The sequence below is a fragment of the Miniopterus natalensis genome, chromosome 1, assembly GCF_054644295.1.
Source record: "Miniopterus natalensis isolate mMinNat1 chromosome 1, mMinNat1.hap1, whole genome shotgun sequence".
In the NCBI taxonomy this organism is placed as follows: Eukaryota; Metazoa; Chordata; class Mammalia; order Chiroptera; family Miniopteridae; genus Miniopterus; species Miniopterus natalensis.
The window spans coordinates 102,614,988-102,637,718 of NC_142081.1; the positions used below are offsets into that span (position 1 = coordinate 102,614,988).

The 22,731-nt window shown below is 38.8% G+C and overlaps 1 protein-coding gene across 2 annotated transcripts in view; it reads left to right on the top strand.

The window, feature by feature from the left end:
* Positions 1-667: 667 nt before the first annotated feature.
* Positions 668-22,731, top strand: part of POLE2 (DNA polymerase epsilon 2, accessory subunit) — a 33,027-nt gene continuing 10,963 nt past the window's right edge. For both annotated transcript variants that reach the window (XM_087824838.1, XM_087824839.1), the window contains exons 1-11: positions 668-740; positions 7,052-7,152; positions 9,568-9,643; positions 11,619-11,696; positions 11,833-11,926; positions 15,073-15,147; positions 17,145-17,228; positions 17,828-17,884; positions 18,318-18,366; positions 19,004-19,076; positions 21,607-21,779. In XM_087824838.1, the coding sequence (XP_087680964.1) occupies positions 673-740; positions 7,052-7,152; positions 9,568-9,643; positions 11,619-11,696; positions 11,833-11,926; positions 15,073-15,147; positions 17,145-17,228; positions 17,828-17,884; positions 18,318-18,366; positions 19,004-19,076; positions 21,607-21,779 (928 nt within the window). In that variant the 5' untranslated portion in view covers positions 668-672. The remainder of the gene's footprint in view (positions 741-7,051; positions 7,153-9,567; positions 9,644-11,618; positions 11,697-11,832; positions 11,927-15,072; positions 15,148-17,144; positions 17,229-17,827; positions 17,885-18,317; positions 18,367-19,003; positions 19,077-21,606; positions 21,780-22,731) is intronic.

Here is a 22,731-nt window from a genome sequence, read left to right on the forward strand (position 1 = left end):
GAGCATGCCGCAATTAATACATTTACAGCACCTATGACAGTTTATGGCTCATAGGAAACCCTCAACTTCTAAATAAAAAGCGGGCGGGTGGGAATGATGGTGATTTTTAGCACTTTCGAGTTAATGTCAGGGAAAACCAAGTGGCGACACAGAGTACTTTCAGGGCCTGTGTAAAGCAGAAAGCATGAGTACACAAGGACCTCAGGTCCAGGGTGAGTCCGACCTGAGTCGCGGAAGGCCGAGGGCAGCGTTGCGAGCGGCTCAACGATGCACTTGGGATAAGGTAAGCACATTCCCAGACACAGGAAGGACGCTCCCATCCTTCATTCTAGGGCAAAAAAGTTCAGGGTGCTGTCCTCCTTCAGCCGACATTGTTTGGGACCGCAGCCGCCAAGCTTGAGGCCCGCGGGGCTCACTATGCCGCGGCAGCAACGGTGTAGAACACGCGCGGGGCCGCAGCTCCCGGGAGCGGAGGCGCAGCGCAGCCCGGAAGGGGCGGTGCCGGGGAGGGGCGGTGCCGGGAAGGGGCGGTGCCGGGAAGGGGCGGTGCCGGCGAGGGGCGGTGCCGGGAAGGGGCGGTGCCGGCGAGGGGCGGTGCCGGGAAGGGGCGGTGCCGGCGAGGGGCGGTGCCGGCGAGGGGCGGTGCCGCGGCCGTGGCGCCAAAACGTGAACATGGCGCCCGATCGGTTGCGGAGCCGGGCTGTCTCAGCCTTCAAGCTGCGGGGCTTGCTGCTCAGGGGGTGAGTAGACCCGGCCACTGGCGGGAGCAGAGAGGACAGCCAGGGCCAAGCTACCCCGCGGGGCAGCGAGGCTCTCCGCGCACCGGGAAGGGGTTTCACCTTAAATGACAGCGATCCTTAAAAAGCTCTAGGAAGTTAAGTGCTTTTGGCGCTGTGGTCTGAGTGCAGTGCCTTCTTAGGTTTCTCCTACGTTGGCACAGAGTCGCAAAGTTTCTATCAGGTAGGACTAGGTTGCCCTCCTGCAGGTACCGAACCGACTCGGAGAAGCAGCGCTCTGGGTCGCAGCAGCGGTTTATTAGCACTCCGACTTTGGCGCTAACCCCCCGCCCAAGTCTTTGCCTCCGCAAAATGGGAATCCTAGCAGCGCGCTTGACATAGTCACATCTAATGAGAGACCTTGGAAAGTTCATGTGCATGTCAGTAGCTGTCAACTTATATTGTTACAGAAATTGTGGGCCCTGCCACCCTTCCCGATTTTGGATCATAGAGAGTTCTTGGAGAGTTAAAAAGGGGGTCTTTTTTTTCTTCTTCTTCTTTCCTCCCCTTTCTCCTTTTTTCTCTTTCTTTCCTTCCATCTTTGCTTTTTTCCTTTCGTGATTTCCATTAAAACTTCTCCGATAGGTTTCCAGGTCTTATCAGTGCTTTCTAGGACCTACAGAATGAACCTTTCCAAGATTTTTCTTATTAAAACCGATTTTAAAAAAAGAAAAAGAATACAGTATTTACATATCTGATTGAAAATTTCCCAGATGGGATATACTTTTCTCTTTTTTTATGTTTTAATTTATCTTAATTGTTGAAAATATTACAGAGATCCCCCCCCCCATTGATCCCCTCCAGCCTGCCCCCCCCAGGCCGTCACCGCACTATTGTCTGTGTCCATGGGTTATGCATATACGCAAATAAGTTCTTAGGTTAATCTCTCTCCACCCACCCCACCGCTGCCTTCCCTCTGAGATTCATCAGTCTATTCTATGCTTCTGTGTCTCTGGATTTTTTTTTTTTTTTAATATATCTTTATTGATTTCAGAGAGAGGAAAGGAGAGAGAGACAGACAGAAACATCAATGATGAGAGAATCATTGGGGATTGAGCCTGCAACCCGCGCATGTGCCGTGACCGGGAATCGAACCCCAATCACCTGGATCCTAGGTTGACACTCAACCGCTGAGCCACGCCGGGCCAGGCTCTTTTTTTTTTTTTTTTTTTTTAATGAAGAACATCTCTAATTTAACTCGTTAATGAGAAGGGACACAAATTTCGAGTGGAGCTGGAGCGATCACCGCTAATGTACCGGACACTGGGGCGGAGCTTGCTTGCCACCTTCAAACAGTCCTAGATCTATTTTGTTCATCAGTTTATTTTGTTCATTAGATTCCACATCATGTGATACTTGTCTTTCTCTGACGGGCTTATTTTGTTTAGCATAATAACTCTCCAGGTCCATCCATGCTGTCTGAAAGGGTAAGGGATCCTTCTTTTTTACAGCTGCATAGTATTCCATGTGTAAATGTCTGAGAAGATGCTTGATATGATTTCAGTCTTCTTGAACTTGTAGAGAACTTGTTTTGTGTCCTAACATGTGGTCTATCTTTGAGAATGTCCCATGTGCCCTTGAGGAGAATGTATATTCTGCGGCTTTGGGGTGAAATGTTCTTTAAATGTCAATCAAATCCATCTGATCTAGTGTGTCATTCAGAATCACTGTTTCCTTGTTGATTTTTTGCCTGGAATATTTATCCAGTAATGTCAGTGGGTTGTTAAAGTCCCCTACTATGACTGTGTTGCTGTCAAACTCTCCTTTAAAGTCCTCCAGAAGGTGGTGGTGGTTGTTTTTCCAGCCTGTGTGAATCTTTTGATCTGAGGTGGGACTCCCATAGACAGCATATATTTGGGTCATGTTTTTTTTTTTTAACTATATCTTTATTGATTTCAGAGAGAGGAAAGGAGAGAGAGAGAGAGAGAGAGAAACATCAATGATGAGAGAGTCATTGATCGACTGCCTCCTGCACACCCCCGACTGGGGATCCAGCCTGCAACCTGGGCATGTGCCCTGACCAGGAATCAAACCCCGATCGCCTGGATCCTAGGTCAACGCTCAACTGCTGAGCCACTCCCGGCCAGGCTGGGTCATGTTTTCTTATCCACTCAGCTACCCTATGTCTTTTGAATGGAACATTTAATCCATTTATACTTACGGTTATTATGATAGGTACTTATCTATTGCCATTTTGTTTCTCTATTTCAGATTCTTATTACAGCAGTTCCTTTAACATTTCTTGCAATGCTGGTTTGGTGGTGATAAACTCCTTTAGCCTTTCTTGGTGTGGGAAGCTCTTTATTTCACCATCTATTTTGAATGATAGCCTTGCTGGATAGAGTATTCTTGATTTCAGATCCTTGCTTTTCATTACCTTGAATACTTCATGCCATTCCCTTCTGGCCTGTAGAGTTTCTGATGAGAAGTCAGCTGACAGCCTTATGGGAGCTCCTTTGTAGGTAAAGATTGCTTTTCTCTTGCTGCCTTTAAGGTTCTCTCTTTGTCTTGAATTTTTGGCATTTTAATTATGATGTATCTGGGTGTGAGCCTCCTTGGGTTCTTCTTGCTTGGGACTCTGTGTGCCTCCTGAACTTGTGTGACTTTTTCCTTGGCCAGATTAGGGAAGTTTTCTGCCATTATTTCTTCAAACATGTTCTCTAACCCTTGCTTACTTTCCACCTCTTCTCACATTCCTATATGCGAATATTGTAATGTTCCATGTTGTCCCACAGCTCCCTTAAGCTGTCCTGTTTTTTACTTGTTTTTTCTTTTTGGTTCTCTGATTAAGTGATTTTTTTTCTACCTTGTCTTCTAATTCACTGATCTGATCCTCAGCTTCCCCTAATCTGCTGTTTATTCCTTCCAGTGTATTTTTTATTTCTACTATATCATTCTTATTTTCCTTCACAGTTTTCATATCTTTTCTCATGCTGTTGAGCATCCTCATGGTCAGTATTCTGAACTCTGTATATCTGATAGATTGCTTATCTCCATTTCATTTAGCTCTTCTGGAGAATTCTTTTGTTCTTTCATTTGGGACTTGTTTTTTTATCTCCCCATTTTAACTTTGTCTTTGGGTTTGTGTCTATGTATGCAGTAGATCTGCTAGGACTTTCAGTCTTTTGGATGGTGTCTGGTGCAGGTCAGTGTCAGACACTGTTTGTGACTGGCCTTGAGTACCCTGTTTGAAGCTTTCCCCACTCCACAGCTCGTGGTTCCCTCTGCTGGGGCTGGGTGCGTTTTAAAAGGACCCAGATGTGCACCAAGGCCTACTTTTCCAAGTCCTGGTCCAGAAGCAGATCAGGAAAACACTCAAAAGCACCCAGAGGCTGATTGTTATTCAGTCTCTTAATGAGCTTCAGGCTGTAGAAACTACACAGGGTTCGGGGGAGAGGTTTTCTACCGGGGTGAGGCAATTGCTTACCCCCAGGGCAAAAGTTGCTTGGATGGTAAATGTCTGCCTGAGAAAGATGTCTTCTGCTCTGTGGGGGAATGACTCAGCCCAGGAATCCAGATGGATGCCCTCTGAACTCTATTTCCAGACCCCACAACCTTAGGTTTTCCCTCACTGCTCTAGTCAACTCTGCTGTCCCTCCTCCGGAACCCAAGGTGAGTGGCTACACAGGAAACTTTGTGTGTTGGCCCTTTCAGAGAGCGTCTGCATTTCCAGCCATCTCTCCCTGGCAGACAGAACCCCCACTGCTTTTCACAGCCAGATGTTATGTGGGCACCTTTCTCAGTTCTGGTGCTCTGGACTAGGGAGCCCTGCCTGGGGTTTAGGTCCCAGAGTTCTCAGTGGGAACCCCGCACAGCTGAGATGTCCCTGGGGACCTTCAGCTGCTGCCTGTGGGAGCCCAGCCAGCCCTCTCATGCCTTCGCACTTCCTTCCAGTCTCTATGCAGCCTCCACTTTAGGTCCTTGGTTATGTGGGTGCTCTCCAGCTAGTCTTCAGTTGATTATTCAGAATGGTTTTTCTCTATGTTTGTTGTAATTCCAGTTTGGTCCTCGGAGAGTGTCAGTGTAGCTTCCACTCATTCCGCCTCCATCTTGGAATCTCGGAATATACTTTTTTGTACCATGTTTTCATTACTCTTGTTTCCTGTAAAGAGTTTTTGTTTTGGTAATGATTAGTTTTATGGGACTTTTAACTTTGTCTTTGGGTTAGTGGGTGAACAAGGGTAAGAGTGGACATGCTCAGGGAGAAAAGAATGAATTTTGTTCAGTTGATCCCTTACAGTTTGAAAATATAAACAGTTGATCAATTTTTCTTCTTTTCACTTAGAATTTGAATATTAAGCTATAATTCATTCATTAATTCAGTCAGAAATACACTGAAATCTATTACCTGCAAAGCACTGTGCTGGGGCAAGGGAGTAAGAGAGAGTAAGACACTGTGGAGCTAGGGGGTCAATTTTCCTGTGTGTCAGTAATTTAAGTAGGCTTAGCTGGGTCCTTAGCTTCTTGATCTTTCACAAGGCTATGGTCAAGTTAGGGTTATCTCAAATGTCAACTGGGTAGGACTCCCTTTCAAGCAAATTCAGTGCTTGGCAGTATTCAGTTCCTCCAGGATTGTTGGATGGAGGGCCTCAATTCCGCCATTTGGGCATCCCCAACATGGCAGCTTGCTTCATCAAATCCAGCAAGAGAGACTCTGCTTTTAAGATGGAAGTCACAATCTTTTGTAACCTAATCATGTTAAGTGACTTCTTGTCACTTATAAAATTTTACTGTAAAATATTCTATTACTGCCTTTACCATATTCTGTCATTAGAGGAAAGTCACTAGGTGCAGCTTACAGTTAAAGGGAGGGGATTGCTCATGGATCTGAATACCAGAAAGCATGGATTATTAGGGGTCATCTTAGAAGTCTGTGTACCATGAATATTAAATAATTCAAAGTTATTTAACTTCAATTGTGAGAAGTATTCAAGGAAAGATGTGCTATGATAGTGTATAATCAGGTGTAGAAATGCCTGTAGAGTCAAGGAAGGGCTTTATTGAAGAATTGGTTTGAGCTGAGTGCTAAAATGATGAGCAGGACTTGACTAGGTGAAGAAAAGAGTTGGGGGAAATGACCATCTTAAGACCCCGAGACAGGAGAGCACCAGAAAAATTAGAGACTTTGGCAGGACCAGATCCTATATAGTTTTATGGGCTTTGGTCTATCCTAAGGGCTGTCTCAAGATTCACCCAAAATGCCTATGATTTTAGGGACTCAATATCAAATATTTATAGGCCATCTTTAGTGTGCTTAGCACTGTGCCAAAAGGTGTCACAGTTACAATTCTCCAGGAGTATTATCTATAATAAATTGGAGAGATGTGACACCCACACATGAAACAATAAGCAACCCAAAATATAGAACAATTGGTGTGATGCATATAGCAATAGTATTGATATAAAGCATAAAGTTGCGTGGTACAAATACAGAATGGCATGTAATTAGCTAATTGTTTACGTGCACAGTGTTCGTTCTATAAAAGAGCATTTCTCCTTTGTAGTGTTCATTCTGAGCACTATTGGTAATTAAATCAGAGATTCATATAATTTTTTAAAATTGCAGCTTTATTAAGGGTTTCTTTTTTTGGTTGGAGAGATTCATGTAATTTGATATGAGTGTTGCTTAAGTAAGTCTTTTATATTCAGGACACTGAAGCAGATCAAGTCCTGACTTAAGTGTATGGTAAGAAATTGTACAAGGCTAATGTAATATATCAGATTTAGGGTGCATATATCTATATATATATATATATATCTTTGAGCTTTTTAACAACTTCAGAAGGAGGGGAAATTGCAGCAGGTAGGGCTGGTCTAGAAAGGTTTCTTAAAAGGATGTGATTTGTACCCCAGCTGGTTTGGCTCAGTGGTCTGAAGGGTTCCAGGTTCAATTCTGGCTAAGGGCAGGTACCACAGTTGCAGGCTCCATCCATAGCCTGTCGGGGCACGTGTGGGAGGCAACCAGTCGATGTGTTTTCTCACATGTTGATGTTTATCTCTCTCTCTCTCTTTCTCTCTTCCTCTCTTCCGCTCTCTCTGAAAAGCAATGGAAAAAATATGCTCAGGTGAGGATTAAAAAGAAAAAAAAAGGATGCGATTTGAGAATGGTTATGTTGACAGGATATAGAATTTGTTTAGAAAGTGCAGGGAAGGTGACTACTGCTTTCAGGGAAGAGTGAGTAGATCTTGATTTCAATGCCAGATTGAGTTTTTGTCATAAAACTTTTAGCCTTAATTACCAATGACCTGCCTCATCTCTTTCTATCTCTTATCAGTGAAGCTATTAAGTACCTCACAGAAGCTCTTCAGTCTGTCAGTGAAGTAGAGCTTGAAGATGCACTGGAAAAGATAATTGATGCAGTTGAAAAGCAACCCTGTAAGTAATATTCTGATAGCTCTTAAATTGTTAATATACTTCTACATCCTCAACTAACAGATTTAAGTAGAAGTCGAGGATTCAGTACTAAGATGTGCCAGCCTTATGGGACATACCCCTGATAGCACTTCTTCCCAAGGGGTAACTTTTGTTACTTTGGAAATTCAGTACATTCCCCAGAGACCCTTTTGCAGTTCTTCCCCCTCATAGAACTGTCACTGCCATATTTCTGCACTTAACTTCTGATTTTGATCTAGTCCTTTAGGGTCACTTTGGTCTTGCTGCATTCCTGCTATAACTTTGTCTTCCTTAACTTAGGTACTCCTAAATGTTGGTGGTAGGGGGTTAAGTGAGCCAGATTAACTCCCTTCTTGCTTCAGTCTTTCTTAGGGATCTTTTAGTTAAGTACTTAGTTTTTTGCCACAAGTATGGGCCTACAAAGGAGAAATGCTCTTCTACAAAAAAATGTCCACCGTTTTTAGAGCACTGAAGGAAAGAAGTCATGCAGCTTGCTCTCATAGTGGATAGATCTCAGTTTCTTCAATTATATAGGAAGAAACATGTTCTATGCCATAGGAGAAATCGCTGTATATCTCATTTTCACTTCTAAAGGCAGGATTTTTAAATTTAATTAAATTTAATTTTTTCCATCACCATTTTTCCCCTTATGCCCTCTTCCACCTCCATCCCCCTTCCCACCCCACCCTGCCATCACCACACTATTGTCCATATCCATGAGTTCTGTTTTTTTTCCTTTTTTGCTCAATCCCTCCACCCCCCCAACACCTTCCCATCCTGCCACCAGAGTTGTCCGCTTGATCTCTATCTATGGGTCTGTCTCTATTTTGCTTGTTAGTTCAATTTGTTCATTAAATTTTACATATGAGTGAAATCATATTGTACTTTTTTTTTTTCTGACTGGCTTATATCACTTAGCATAATACTCTCCAGGTCCATCCATGCTGTTGCAGAGGGTAAAATTTTCTTCCTTTTTACAGCAGAGTAGTAGTCCATGGTGTAAATGTACCACAATTTTTTTATCCACTCATCTGCTGATGGACACTTCCAAATCTTGGCTATTGTAAACAGTGCTGCAATGAACATAGGGGTACATATATTCTTTTGAATTAGTGTTTTAAGTTTCTTCGGATAAGTTCCCAGAAGTAGAATTGCTGGGTCATAAAACAGTTTCATTTTTTATTTTTTGAGGTAACTCCATACTGCTTTCCACAGTGTCTGCACCAATCTGCCTTCCCACCAGCAGTGCATGAGGGTTCCCTTTTCTCCACATCAACAGCAACACTTGTTTGTTGATTTATTGATGATAGCCATTCTGACAGGTGTGACGTTATATCTCATTGTGGTTTTAATTTGCATTTCTCTGATTATTAGTGATGTTGAGCAACTTTTTATGTGTCTTGACCTTCTGTATGTCCTGTTTTGAGAAGTGTCTAGTCAAGTCCTTTGCCCATTTTTTAATTGGATTGTTTGTTTTTTTGGTGTTGAGTTTTATAAATTCTTTATAAATTTTGGATATTAACCCTTTATCAGATGTTTCATTGGTGAGTATGTTCTCCCATTCAGTGGGTTGTCTTTTCATTGCGTTGATGGTTTCCTTTGTTGTGCAAACATTGTTTAGTTTGATGTAATCCTAGTTGTTTATTTTTTCTTTTGTTTCTGCTGCTCAAGGAGATATATCAAGAAAAAATATTGCTGTGAGAAATGTTCTGGATTTTACTGTAAAGGCAGAATTTTAAATATAATTTTGCTTTCAAAAATTTATTTATACTTGAAAATTTAGAAAATGATTATATTTATAAAATTACTATTTGTAAAATTAAGATAGCACATGGTATTTTCCCTGAGAACATACCAAAGTGGTTAAGGATGCCCAGTCTGGAATCAGGGTTGGGTTTGTGTTGCTCTTCTAGCTGTGTGCTTGAGCAGGTTTTTCAACTTCTCAAAGTTGCACTTTCCCCATCTGTAAGATATGGGCATATGAACTTCATTCAGTTTCATAGAATATCTCTCTAGTGGGAGAATGCTTGTAAAGTACTGAGCATAGTGCCACACGTACATTTACTAGGGGCTTAATACGTGGTAGCTCTTATTGTTACTATTGTTACTATCATGCTACTGAAATAGAGCACTTGTGATCAAAAGTTATACTAATGTAAACTTATTAAACCTAGGAGTTTACAGTATTACTAAGCAATATTTAGAACAGTGTGGAAAATGAAAGTATTTAAGTTATGGCTTTTGTAATGTTCTGACCTAATACTTTGTTTTCCTCCTAAAAACTCTGTGAACCTCTGGGTTAGTGTCTGCAGATTATTTGTAGGAAAAAAGCTATCTGTGGGAAGAACTAATTTTTATGCCTGTTTTTAAAACTTGACTTTGAAATTCTCTTTTCAGTGTCATCAAACATGATCGAACGATCAGTAGTGGAAGCAGCAGTCCAGGAATGCAGTCAGTCGGTAGATGAAACTATGTATGTGGAAAAAATGAACTTTTCCCCATGTTGGAGGTGTTATTGAGTGCTTATTTTAAATCACTTTCTTGGAGAAATTAATTAGCGGTCAACATTTCTATAGTGGTTATTTCCTAGTGTTTCCTTTAAAGTGATAGCCTGCATTGTAAACCTCATTATCAAATGACTCATCTTTACTATTTTTTTCCCTAGGATTTGAGTAATCATGTTTATACCATGACTGCTTTTATCTCTTTCCCAATGTTATACTCTGTAGGTTATGAATGAATTGAATTGAATATTCAGAACTATAATGGACTTTTGCTCTTAGGAAAGTACTGAGCCCATAGAATTTGAGACTTAACTTGGGTCATATGGTGAATGGCAAATGAGGAAGAACCTGTTTTATGACTTTCCCCATCTCATGCTATTAGAATGTAGGAATTTACATGGCAGTCATTTTCCTGGGTTTTATTTCCCTGAGTGGCTCTTTTTCTTTTCTCCTTTTCAATATGATACTTCTTTTCAAATTCACAGGGTTTAACTGGGAGAAAAATATCTGGGACAATGGATAAAGACAGTTTTAACTCTTAACAATTTTTTCCTGTTTGGGGCAATGGAGATAATTGAAAAGAGTCATTACTCTTATTTTGGTCAGTAGTTTTAGTTCCCTGTCAGAACAAAACTGCTATAGAGAAATTGTGAAATTGTAACTTTATCCTCTGGAATTCATCATTTAAGATACTAGAGTACAGCGATGTGTTCTTAAAGCCATCAATAAACATTTAAAATGATTGTATCAAAGTGTAAGGATGATAATCATAACTAGGCATTGAAGTTACCAGTATTTCTGTCTAGCTGCTTATATGCCCTAGTCAGCCAATGTAGAAACCTAGTGGGGACTGAGTGGTTCACAGTCTTTGGAACTTCAATGGTCAGAAAGTCATATTATAGCATGAGAGAGGCTCTCATTTTTGTAGATGGAGAAATGCCATAATGAGTTCAGTAACTTGCCAAGAAAACGGTGGAGCTGTGCATGCATTCTAGGTTTTCTTCAATTCCAGGATTCTCTGCTACTCTATGCTTAGTGCTACCACCAGGGTAGCATGAATGTTTTTTTGACCATTTTTAGTTTTGGAGATAAACACATAATTTTAAGGAAGATTTTTTTGGTTGGAATATATATATATATATTTTTAATATATCTTTATTGATTTCAGAGAGAGGAAAGGAGAGGGAAAGAGAGAGATAGAAACATCAATGATGAGAGAGTCATTGATCTGCTGCAGCCCGCAACCCGGGCATGTGCCCCGACCGGGAATCGAACCCCGATCTCCTGGATCCTAGGTCGATGCTCAACCGCTGAGCCACGCCTGGCCAGGCTGGTTAGAATATTGATGCAATAGAGCTGTGACTTTTTTAAAAACACCTTTCAAGTATGGTTATGTTATTAATAGTATCTGGAAGTAAAATTATTTTGTTGATTTTCCTTCTCTTACTGTAAGTGTCAAGGATGTGCCCAGAATTTGGGGGGTTCTTTTTCTAGGACACTTTTGCATAATATTTTGGAATAAAAATTGTTGAATATGACTCATATTCTTTAATAATATTGTAGCTCATAAAAGTAGTACGTCTGGGGAGAGATATTTTTCAGATATGACTATTTTATACATAAGTGTTCTTTTCAACACATGACATTTTTAATTAGAAGTTGACTAAATTTTTTTCTTTGCTTGAGAATATTGGCAGTGCTTTCTTGTGTGTGTGTTTTTTTTTGTTTTTGTTTTTGTTTTTATAGCTTTCTTGTGTTTAGAGAGGAAAATGTATAAGCTAAAACTCTGACTCCAGTATTATTTTTGACACTGTAAGAAACTATGTATATGACTTGTAAAAAGTATGTATGTATGACATAAGATTATAATGCAAGTTTTCATGTTCATCTAGAATACTTAAGTTTTAGTAAATCAAGTCTGTGTTTTTGTGGGTTGTTTTTCAGAGAATATATTTTCAATGTCATAGGAGCATTCAATATTCCACGCTTTGTGTACAATTCAGAAAGAAAAAAATTTCTTCCGTAAGTATTCCCTGTATTGATTTTAATCAAATTTCCAAATGTACATTATTTTCAGACGGTATATAGTCTCACATTTCATTTTTGTCCTACCTTTGTGTATTATGATAGCCATAAATAGGCATTCCTTTTTTTATAGCCTATTAATGACCAACCACCCTGCACCAAATTTATTTGGAACAGCAAGAGATAAAGCAGAGCTGTTTCGTGAACGATACACCATTTTGCACCAGGTAAGTTGGCGGGGAAAAGAGACTATTTCAGCTTAGGTAAGACTTGGGGAAAATAAAAGGATGGAATTTTGTAGTCTAAAGTTTATCATTCAATAGACTGTTATTGGGCTGTCTATGTTTGAGACCTTGTAAGGGATACAGAAATAAGAAAAGATACTTTCCCCTTAGCAATCATGATGATGATAAAAATAGTAGCTAACATTTATTACATGTTTTTGATATGCCAGGCACTGTTTATCACTTTATAGACGTTATTTACCTTATTTAATCATCATAATATCGATGTATGTATAAATGCTATTATTCCCATTTTACAGGTGAGGAAACTGAGATTTAGAGTTTAGTAACTTGCCCAAAGATCACATCTAGTAAGTAGAGGCAGGGTTGTAATCCAGTCTGTCTGACTCTGCTTTGCTACTATACTAGACTACCTTTAAGCAGCTTGTAGTCTATGAAGTTAGACATTTGCACAAATAAAATATAAAGTACAATTTTATACTTGCTATAAAAGAGATACAAACAATGCATTCAATGGAAAAATCAGTGAAGGCTTCAAGGAAACTATCGCTCTTGACATGGACATTGATTGCTTTGCTCTTGTGGCAGTGGGGGAAAGGTTGTGGTAACTGTGAACAGAGACACAACAAAAGGAAAAAAATGGACTCTTCACTTTGTGTGGAGAGGAAGGTTCATGAAAAAGAACATTCTAGAATAACTTTGGAAAGGCAAGTGGGAGCCAAATTGTGGGAGTGCCTTGGATGGCACTCTTGGGAGGTGGGACTCTGTTCTCTTGGTACAAGGAGCCTTGGAATACCAGAGAGACTCAATCACAGCTTCCTCTACCAGCAGTTTTTAGCACACATTAGAGTGTGAGAGGAGACTCACCAGAGTCTGTGGTATTAGTCCTGGCGTAAAAGATAACCAGGATGAAGGAAATGGCAAGTGGAGTAGACAGAGGGGACCGTACTAGAGCAGTGGAAGCCATGTTCATGGTGAGTGGTTGGATGCAAAGGTGGAGGGAGAGAGTGAAGACTCAAAGATGGTTAAGGTTTTGAATCTGAGAGAGTAGAATCATAGAATAATGGTAATATGTTAACAGATAGGAACAAGAGAATATTTGAGGAAGATGATAACAGGTTTGGTTTTAAACATTTGAGTTAAGGTTACAGTAGGGGCATCAGGTAAAAGGTCTGTCTGGACTAAAGAAAGCCATCTGGGCAGAGAGAGATTTCAGGTGCCTCTGCCTGCAGTAATACATGGAACTATTTAGAGGTAGGACCCTGAGACAGGAACAGAAAAGGGAAGAGGACAGATGGGGGCCAGGCTAGGACAGTGTTATGCGTTAGAAGCACAAGGTTCCCAGGAGAGGACTGGCAGCAGGCATAAGCAGTGAAAAGATTGAAAGGAATGAGCACCAAAGACGTCTGTTCTCTCCTGCTTCCATCGCCTATGTAGTGCTGCCAGGTTGATCTTCCTGAGATGGAGCTCTGATCATGTCATGACTTTGAACAGAATTCTTCAATATGAGCCCACTGCCTATTGAATTAAATACAAATTATACTTAATGTTTGAGATCTGTCACACATTTCTGGCCTAATCTCTACTTACCCACTAATCATACAGTACAGGAGCCAAAACTGAAGTTTGGAATTATTGTTTGTTTCTTCCACTGTTCTGTGATTTTGCTTAGACTGCTCACTCTCTAGACACTCTTCCCTCTTATCTCTATTTTTGAAACCCTCTTAATTCTGGAAGGCTCTTCTCAAATTTCTCTTCTTTCATGAGGCCCTTCTTGAGCTCCAGTTTGTTTCAATCTCTTCCTGCTTTAAACTATTGACTACTCAGTAGTTCCCCTACATCACTTACTAGAGTTGGCCCCACCTTGCATTTGGGGTGCTTATCCCTGTCATCAAACTGCAGACTCCTTGTTTGTTTTCTCTGCCCCATTTGGTACAGTGCTTTTCACAGGGAAGATGCTTAGTAAATACCATGTTTCTCTTTTTTTTTTGGAATTTTGTCTTAAAGCCCACTATACTTTTTTTGTTGTGTCACGTAACCCTCTGAACCTCGTTTTTTTCTCATCTGTGAAATAAAAAGGTTGAGTTTTACTGTGGTCCATTCACATTTTCATTATAATTGTCTTCCTGAAAGCAAGTCTGATTTTATCGTTATTCTACTTCAAAATCTTTGTTTTCTATTGCCTATAAGATAAGCTTCTTGCCCTAGCTGGTTTGGCTCAATGGTTAGAACATTGGCCAGGGGACTGAAGGGTCTCGGGTTCGATTCTGGTCAAGGGCATGTACCTTGGTTGCAGGCTCGACCCCCAGCCCTGGTTGGGGGTGTGTGGGAGCCAACCAATTGATGTGTCTCTCTCACATTGATATCTCTCTCTCTCTCTCTTCCCCTTCCACTCTCTCTGAAAAGCAATGGGGAAAAAAATCCTCCAGTAAAGGATTACAAAAAAAAAAAAAAAGGATAAGCTTGGCTTAGCATACAAAGTCTGTGTTGCCGGGGCTTTATTGGAGGTTACAGAAACTCAAATTGACTAAAAAAGAGGAGTTTGTTCGCTTGTATTATGGAGAAGTGTAGGGTTCCACCTGTTTCAAGCATGGCTGGATCCAGGTGCTCACACAATATCATAAGGCATCTACCTCTTTCCATCTTCTAGCAGTTTTTAAAATTGATTTTACTTTCTAACAAGTTCTACCTACCCCTTCCTCTGCCTGAAGCGTCTTGTCTCAGCCTCCCTTTGTTTCTTACTAGCAAACTCTTTTGTTTTTTTATCATTTAGGATCTTGTTAAATGTCCCCTTTTGCCAAAGGTCCTTTTTTGTGTTGTTACCTGTTGGCACTTCTCTCTCACTAGCCCCATGTTCTGAGGTGACAACTTGGTTTGTTGTCTTCACATCCCCAGGCCAGAGTGTGCTGCTGCCAGGTATACAATAGACGTTTAAATTTAAAAAGAATAATTTTGTTTTTAAAATTATATTTCTAGATTTCTACATTAAGCTGTGGGTTTTCAAATTTGTTGAGAATAGATAATAGAAACATTAATTTAAGGACAGTGTTTTGTCAGGGTACTGTTTTAATGAGTCTTAGTTTTAAATGTCTGCTTCAATAATTCATGTGAATCTTTCTTTTTTGTAGAGGACCCACAGACATGAATTATTTACTCCTCCAGTGATAGGTTCTCACCCTGATGAAAGCGGAAGCAAATTCCAGGTTAGAACATTATACTAGTTATTTAGGGGGTTTAAGTATACAAATTTAATATTTATTGCTTATTCTAATGTATTGTATTTTAAATGAAAGTGAACCACTAGTAACTGTTTAACTGACCTCTGCGTGCCCACTGTTGATAAAGTCCATGCCCTATGTCCTAAGTCCTACAAATCTCTCTTAAAAGCAACAACTTCCTTTTGGTGGCAGGCCCTGAGACTGTGGTAGCCCCCAAATAGTCTCTGACCACCAAGACAGATTTCTAGTCCTCCTGGTCTATTTGCTATATACTACACTGGCTTTCTTTCCAACTCACAGCATTACCCTTCCCCTTCACTCACACTCCAAAATACTGGTCCTTGCCCAGCCTAGCCCTCTAGTGACCACCATATACTGTTCAACTAAAATGTACTGTATTGCCCAGTAGTCTCATAGATGCTAAAACAATAATACCAGATAATGCTCAAATTAATGTTTGATGATAACACCATAAGGACAAGACATTTATATTATTTGACTGTTTCTGCTTTTAACTTTTATTAAGAGAAAAATATATAGTATGTTTTGGAAATTTACATTACTTATTTTCTCATATATATATACACATACACATAAGTATATATATGGTTTCCTTATGGCAACTTAGATACCCCCAGTCTGGAAGCAATATTTCTTCTCTCTGCCAGAGTAACTTTAAAGCTTAGCTAAATATTTTATTGTTCATTTCAGTCTTTCCAAGTGATTTAATTTTGTATCCCTGGGGGTAAGTTCCCTGTTTGAACTACCACTTACAGCTCCTGTATGATGATCTCCCTTTGCAGACTGCAGACATTGTGTTCTCAGGGGCCCTTTCTTGTACCCCTGTATTCCTGTGTTGCTTGCCTGCTTGATCAGTTGATTGAGTGATTGATTTTATGTGAATTGCATTTTTCACAGTTTTTAAATTGTATTTTTATTCTCTTAACTGTCTTTTTGAAGAACCTAAGTTCTTAATTTTGTTGAAGTCCAACTAAGTTTTTTTAGTCAGGTAATATTTTTGGCATTGTTTCTAAGAAATTTTTACCTAACCCAGTTTTTAAGATACAGGTCTAGTATATCTTTTTCTTCATATTTATCCCTAAGTATTTCATTTTTTAAAAACCATTTTAAATGTACATTATATTCCTGTGTTGCTTTAGGTTTGTGTTTTTTAAGAGGAATTCCAGTACCAAATGTTAAAAGTAATTATGGGGTGATGGGATTACATGTTCCTTTTATTTCTTTCTTCTCTATATTTAAATTTTTTTTCCTATAGTAAACATCTATTCTTTATAATAAAAACCATTATGTGGTAAAGATAAAAGAAGCTCTACTTGGTAATTCCTATAAAAATGAAAAAGTATATACCCTTTCATCTAGCAATTCTGTTTAGCTTTTTTAAGTTGAAATTATATTTTCTAAGTTTTATTTGATTTACTACTGTAAAGTAGGTATAAATACTGAAATGTGCACTCAAAGTTTTTTTTGTGAAAGATTAGTTTCTTTTTTTTAAAATCTGTTTTTCTTGATTTCAGATAGAGGAAGGGAGAGGGAGAGAGAGATAGAAACATCAATGATGAGTCATTTATCAGCTGCCTTCTGCAGGCCCCCTGCTGGGGATCAAGACTGCAACCCGGGCATGTGCCCTGACCAGGAATTGAACCTCCTGGATCCTAGGTCAGTGCTCAACCGCTGAGCCACGCTGGCAGGGCAAGATTAGTTTCTTTAAAAGAAGTTTTTAAAAATTTGTTGATTTTAGAGAGAAAGGAAGGGGGTGGAGAGAGAGAAACACTGAATTGTTGTTCCACTTATTTATGCATTCATTTGTTGATGCTTTTATGTGCCTTGACTGGAGATTGAACCCACAACCTTGGCGTATCGGGACTACGCTCCATCCAACTGAGTTACACAGCAAGGGCAAGATTAGTTTTTTAAAAGAATATATTTTCAATCTTTAAAGAATTTATTTTGTTTTATTTTAGCTTAAAACAATAGAAACCCTATTGGGCAGTACAGCCAAAATTGGAGATGTAATTGTTCTTGGAATGATAACACAATTAAAAGAGGTAAGTTAAACTTAATAAGCATCAAACTTTTATGTGCACACTTCGGATTGATGAAATGTCAGTTACATAGAGCATTTCTGCAGAGGTACAGGAACATAATCTTCATTGAATGCTCAGACCTCAGTCACCAGGTAGCCTTTTCATCTGTGTTTGGTTTCCTGGTACACATCAGGAAGGAATGTCTTTATACAGGCCACCAGATTGCATAGTCTGAAATTAGTCCCCCAGTGACCTCTGGTTGCACTGAGAGTACTGAGTTTCTGAACAAGCAAAGCTGCAGACCACATCCTGGTCCCTTGGAGACACTGTTGACTCTCTTAGGTGAAGGTGCCTGGTGAGTCCTATGTCAGCCAGTACAGTGTCCCTCTTGCCATCTCTTGATCTTCAGTCATCATTCTTTGGGTACCTAGGAGTCTGCATCTCAATTAAGTGGTTAGTCTGAGGTCACCAGATTAGTAAATGGAAGAGCCTAGACTAGGAATTGTTGATTTTTTTGAAGTAAATTATACTCTCTGCTATATTCTGTTATCAAAATTGTCAGTATTTTAGTTATTTTATTCATTTTTACATAATTGTGGACATATGTCTTTTATTTTTAGGGAAAATTTTTTCTGGAAGACCCGACAGGAACAGTACAACTGGATCTTAGTAAAGCTATATCCTTCACTTTTATTTTCTTAAATCTGTGTCCTTTTCATTTTTTTTTAAATCTGAGAGTTGGGGAAATTGATTGTGTATTATATTATATCTTATTCTCAAATGTAGCTGAAATGGTAGTGGTGTGGGAATTTTGAGACACAATCCTAAATAGAGACAAAAAAACTTTAATTCCCTCTTATTTGGAGAATCTAGACAGATCACTGAGGGAGTTTATAACATGCTAAGAATGATCTATACTGTAAATATTACCAGGCTACATCCTAGAATCAGACATAGGGACATTTAAACCTAAAATTTTTAAAGTATGATCTATTCACAGTTTCAAATGTGAAATCTTTATTATTTAGAAGTCCTGTCGGGCCCAAAACATATGTTGACTATCATCACCTCAAGCATAGAAATAAAATTATTTTCCTCAACTATGTGTACCAGTTCCATAGTGGTTTATACACAGAATCATGCTTTGTTTTAGCAGAAGGTGAGTCAGTATACTTTTTTCCTGTTCTCCTTACATTCTACAGTAAAACCATTTCTACATTGGTTAAAATATGTTAACATGGTATAATTTGGGAGAACATTGATTATAAGAGCATACTTTTGACAACTTAAATGACTTTCAGACTGCTAATCAGCTCGAGTTTCTTTTTGGGTTGATGAAAGTATTCTAAAATCAGTGATGATGGTTGTACAACTTGTGAATATACTAAAAAAGCACTGAATCATATACTTTTAAAGGTGGATCATATGATATGTGAATTATATCTTAATAAAGTTGAAAAATCAGATTTTACATAGGGTCATAAAATGAAACATTTCCTAATCTGTGTACCTAATCTCTCTTTACTGACACATGTATTGTGAATAAAATGAAAAGTTTCAATTCTGAATCTATTTCTGTTTCATGAATTTTTGTGTGTTTTTTTAATAGAACTGAGACTGTTTCTGGATCTGAAGTTGTTATCTAGCTCAGTGGGACTGGCAACTTCTACAGTTAGTGGACAGAGGATGAGATGACAGCCTAGCATTTCTGCTTTGTGTTCTATAGTTTTGTCCTTTCAGACAAGAAGGAGAATTGGACAAATGAAAGTGATTTTTTTTTACTTATGTTTTTTCAGGTTGGTTTGAAGATCAAGTGTTTCATGTCAATGCCTTTGGATTTCCACCCACTGAACCCTCTAGTACTACCAGGTATAAACATGTTTGACTTAAACTCTGTAGGAATTCTATAATGCTGGCAGTAATGAATGTAAGATAGTATATCATATCTCAGTTATTACAATGCCTCTGGCTTTGTGTCAGAAAGCAAAGAGCAATGGAAAATTAGAGTTAGAAGACTGGGCAGTATATGTAACTGAAAACTATTGGATTCATTGTAAAAGCATCGCTGTACTTGCCTAGGAAAGATTTCCAGTCGACCTGTCTTACTTGTCTGTAGGATAGATGAGAAGTTCAACTGAGATAAGAGATAGGAAAACACTTAGGAGAATATAATTGCCATAGTAATATAAAGTTCTTATTTCTGTATTCTACTGAGTGAAAGTCACAAGAGGCAGATTCTGTAACTTTTTAATATAAATGAAGGCACTATAATATTAGAGCTATTCCGAAAGGGCCTTCTCTGAGAGGAGTGAACTCCTATCACTCAAACTATTTGAGCAGAGGCTGAATGATGCCATAAAAGTTGTAGCTGGTAGGCTGTGGGTTGAATGTAGTCTACAGACCTTTTTAAAATACCTTTTGAGATGTTAAACACATTTTGGGTTAGTTCCAACATTTAAAAATAGGAGATTTCTCATAAAAATCTAGATTTCTGAGTTCTCTTGGGTCACCAGATCTGGGAACATGGTGCCTGAATTCTCACCTGGCTACAACTCTACTGCAGTGATTGCCCACTTTGGGCAGGCTATGTGTGTGCACTATAGCTCATACCTCCTCAGCCTCAGCTGGCAGCTGCTTTGATATGTGTTTCCTCCCTGAAGCCTTGGAAGCATTTGAGTTTGCTACTTCCGGGGGAATTAAAGTTGCTTTCTAACTTGAGATTCTATTGTGATGGTAAAGATTTCAAGAAGTGTAAGGATTAAAATTTTAGTCCTACATACCTGTATCAACTCAGGTACAGCGGCCATGTTTCCTGGCTGGGAGTCACTGGCGGGGCAGCTCCTCTTCCTTTGAAATAATTTGGGGACAGTGCTGGTCACACTAAGGAGAACACAAGCCCTCATCAAGCCAGCTCTCTTTTCAGAGAGCTGAATGTTTTTAATGCTAGTTTGTGGTTTTTTGCAACATAGTAGGTTTTCTTTGAAATATATTTCAATCAAAATTGCTGTCTTGGTGGTTTAGTTTTGTACAAGCTTCAAAATTACTACTTGAGAATGAGAGAAATAATTAAGCTGGTCGTATTACCATTTGTTTCTGTGTAGCAAAAAGATCATCGTAATGACCCAAATAATGTTCCATTTAAATTATGCCATTTTCTCCAAGTTGAACTGTTTTGTGTGTGTTTAGTATACCAAATACTAGTATGAGGTGTCACAAAGTACATTAAAATGAAATAATTTTATTTCTGTTAGGATTATAAATTACTTCTCTCTTAAAATACCTTCCAAGTAAAATTCAGAGGTCTGTATTCTGGTAGTAGTCAGTGGATATTTTATTAAGTATTTTTTTATGTGTAAAATACTGTTTTAGGAATACAAATAAGTACAAATAAGTCTACAACATGGTCCTGTCTCAAAAGGATTTACACTAGCCTAGTGCCATCCCATCATTGCATAGTATGTCATATAATTTTTATTAGAATACAGATTTGCCAGAACTCCATTGCCATCTTGGATCAGTCTTCACTGGTATAGGGCATGTGAATTGTGTTTTCTGAGTCCATGGTGGTGTTAAGAGTTCCTAGAATTTCTAGAATATTTCTTTTCAAATTTGGCAATTTAGGGAAATAGGTACTGTCAGGTCTTCCTCTTGCTCCTGTACTTGCACCTTATATTTCATGAACCATGGACAGAAGATGTTAGTAAAGCTTTTCTGAGCTTTAATTTCTGAAGAATCAGTTTAATAGGTATTTCTTTCTGTGATGCTTGGGTATATATTAAATTGAAGTCAACATATAATTGTATCAGTTTACTGCATTCCTCTGATAACTGCTAGATTATAACTGTAAGATCATACCTTTGAAAATGCCAGGGACAAGTAGTGGCAACAGTAACAGCTACCATGTTGGAGTGCTCACAGTGTACTAAGCCCTAAACCCTAAGGCCTAGTTCTAGTATACCTCCAAATTTTCACAATTCTGGAGTGTAGGTTATCTTTTGTAGATATTCTTAATTCCTTAGAACAAATTTCTAGAAGTGGAATTGTTTGGTCAAATGGTTAGCACTCTTTTTGAGTACTTTGGTCAGATATTGTTCATATTGAGTACCAATTTCTCTTACTTTCAACTAAGGGGAAATTATGATTTATTTTAGTATCTGCTTTAGTTTTAAAGGCACAGATATAGCCTATTATGAATTTTATTTACTGCTTCTATATGGCTTCCTTTCTCATTTTAGAACATTTAAATAGTCTTGTTTGCTACAAATAGTACATTTTCATGATACTATATAAATTGATGGGGGGGGGGAACCTCATTAGACAGAAAGAAGCTTAATTTGTAAAATTATAAAAATATTTCCAACAGAATATAAAAGATAATAATTATGTTATAATTACCTAGGGCATACTATGGCAATATTAATTTTTTTGGAGGACCTTCTAATACATCTGTGAAAACTTCTGCAAAACTAAAACAACTAGAAGATGAAAATAAAGATGCCATGTTTGTGTTTATATCTGATGTTTGGTTAGACCAAGCAGAGGTGTTGGAAAAACTTCACACCATGTTTTCTGGTAGGTTTCATTTTTTTCTATTCGTTTTTGAACTATTATGAAGGGTCATGTTTTAAAACTAAATTCTGTTTTTTAAATTTATCTTTATTGTTGAAAATATTACAGATGTTCCTTTTCCCCCCCATTGACCCCTTCCCCAGGCCTTCTCCATACTATTGTCTGTCCATTGGCTGTACATGTATGCATATGAGTTCATTGGTTAATCTCTTCCTGCCCACTCCCACCCTTTCCCTCTGAAATATGTCAGTCTGTTGCATGCTTCAGTATCTCTGGATCTTTTTTGTTTGTCAGTTTATTTTGTTCGTTAGATTCCACATATAAGTGAGATCGTATGATACTTGTCTTTCTCTGACTGGTGTACTTTTCTTAGCATAATACTCTTAGGTCCCACCATGCTGTCTCAAAGGGTCAGAGATCCTTCTTTTTTACAGCTGTATAGTATTCCATTGTGTAAATTTACCACAGTTTGTAATCCATTCATGTACTGATGGGCACTTGGGCTGTTTCCAGATCTTAGCTATTGTAAATAACGCTGCTGTGAACATAGGGGTGCACGTATTCTTTCTGATTGGTGTTTCTGGCTTCTTAGGATATATTCATGGAAGTGAAATCATTGGGTCAAATGGCAGTTCCATTTTAACTTTTTGAGAAAATGCCACATTGTTTTCTATAGTGGCTGTACCAGTCTGCATTCCCACCAGCAGTATACTAAGGTTCCCTTTTCTCTACATCCTTGCCGGTACTTGTTTGTTGATTTGTTGATGGTAGCCATTCTGACAGGTGTGAGGTGGTAACTCTTTGTCATTTTAATTTGCATCTCTGATGATTAGTGACTTTGAGCATTTTTTCATATGACTCTTGGCCATTTGTATGTCCTCTTTGGAGAAGTGTCTATTTAGGTCTTTTGCCCATTTTTTAAATTGGATTGTTTCTCTTCCTTTTGTGGAGTTGT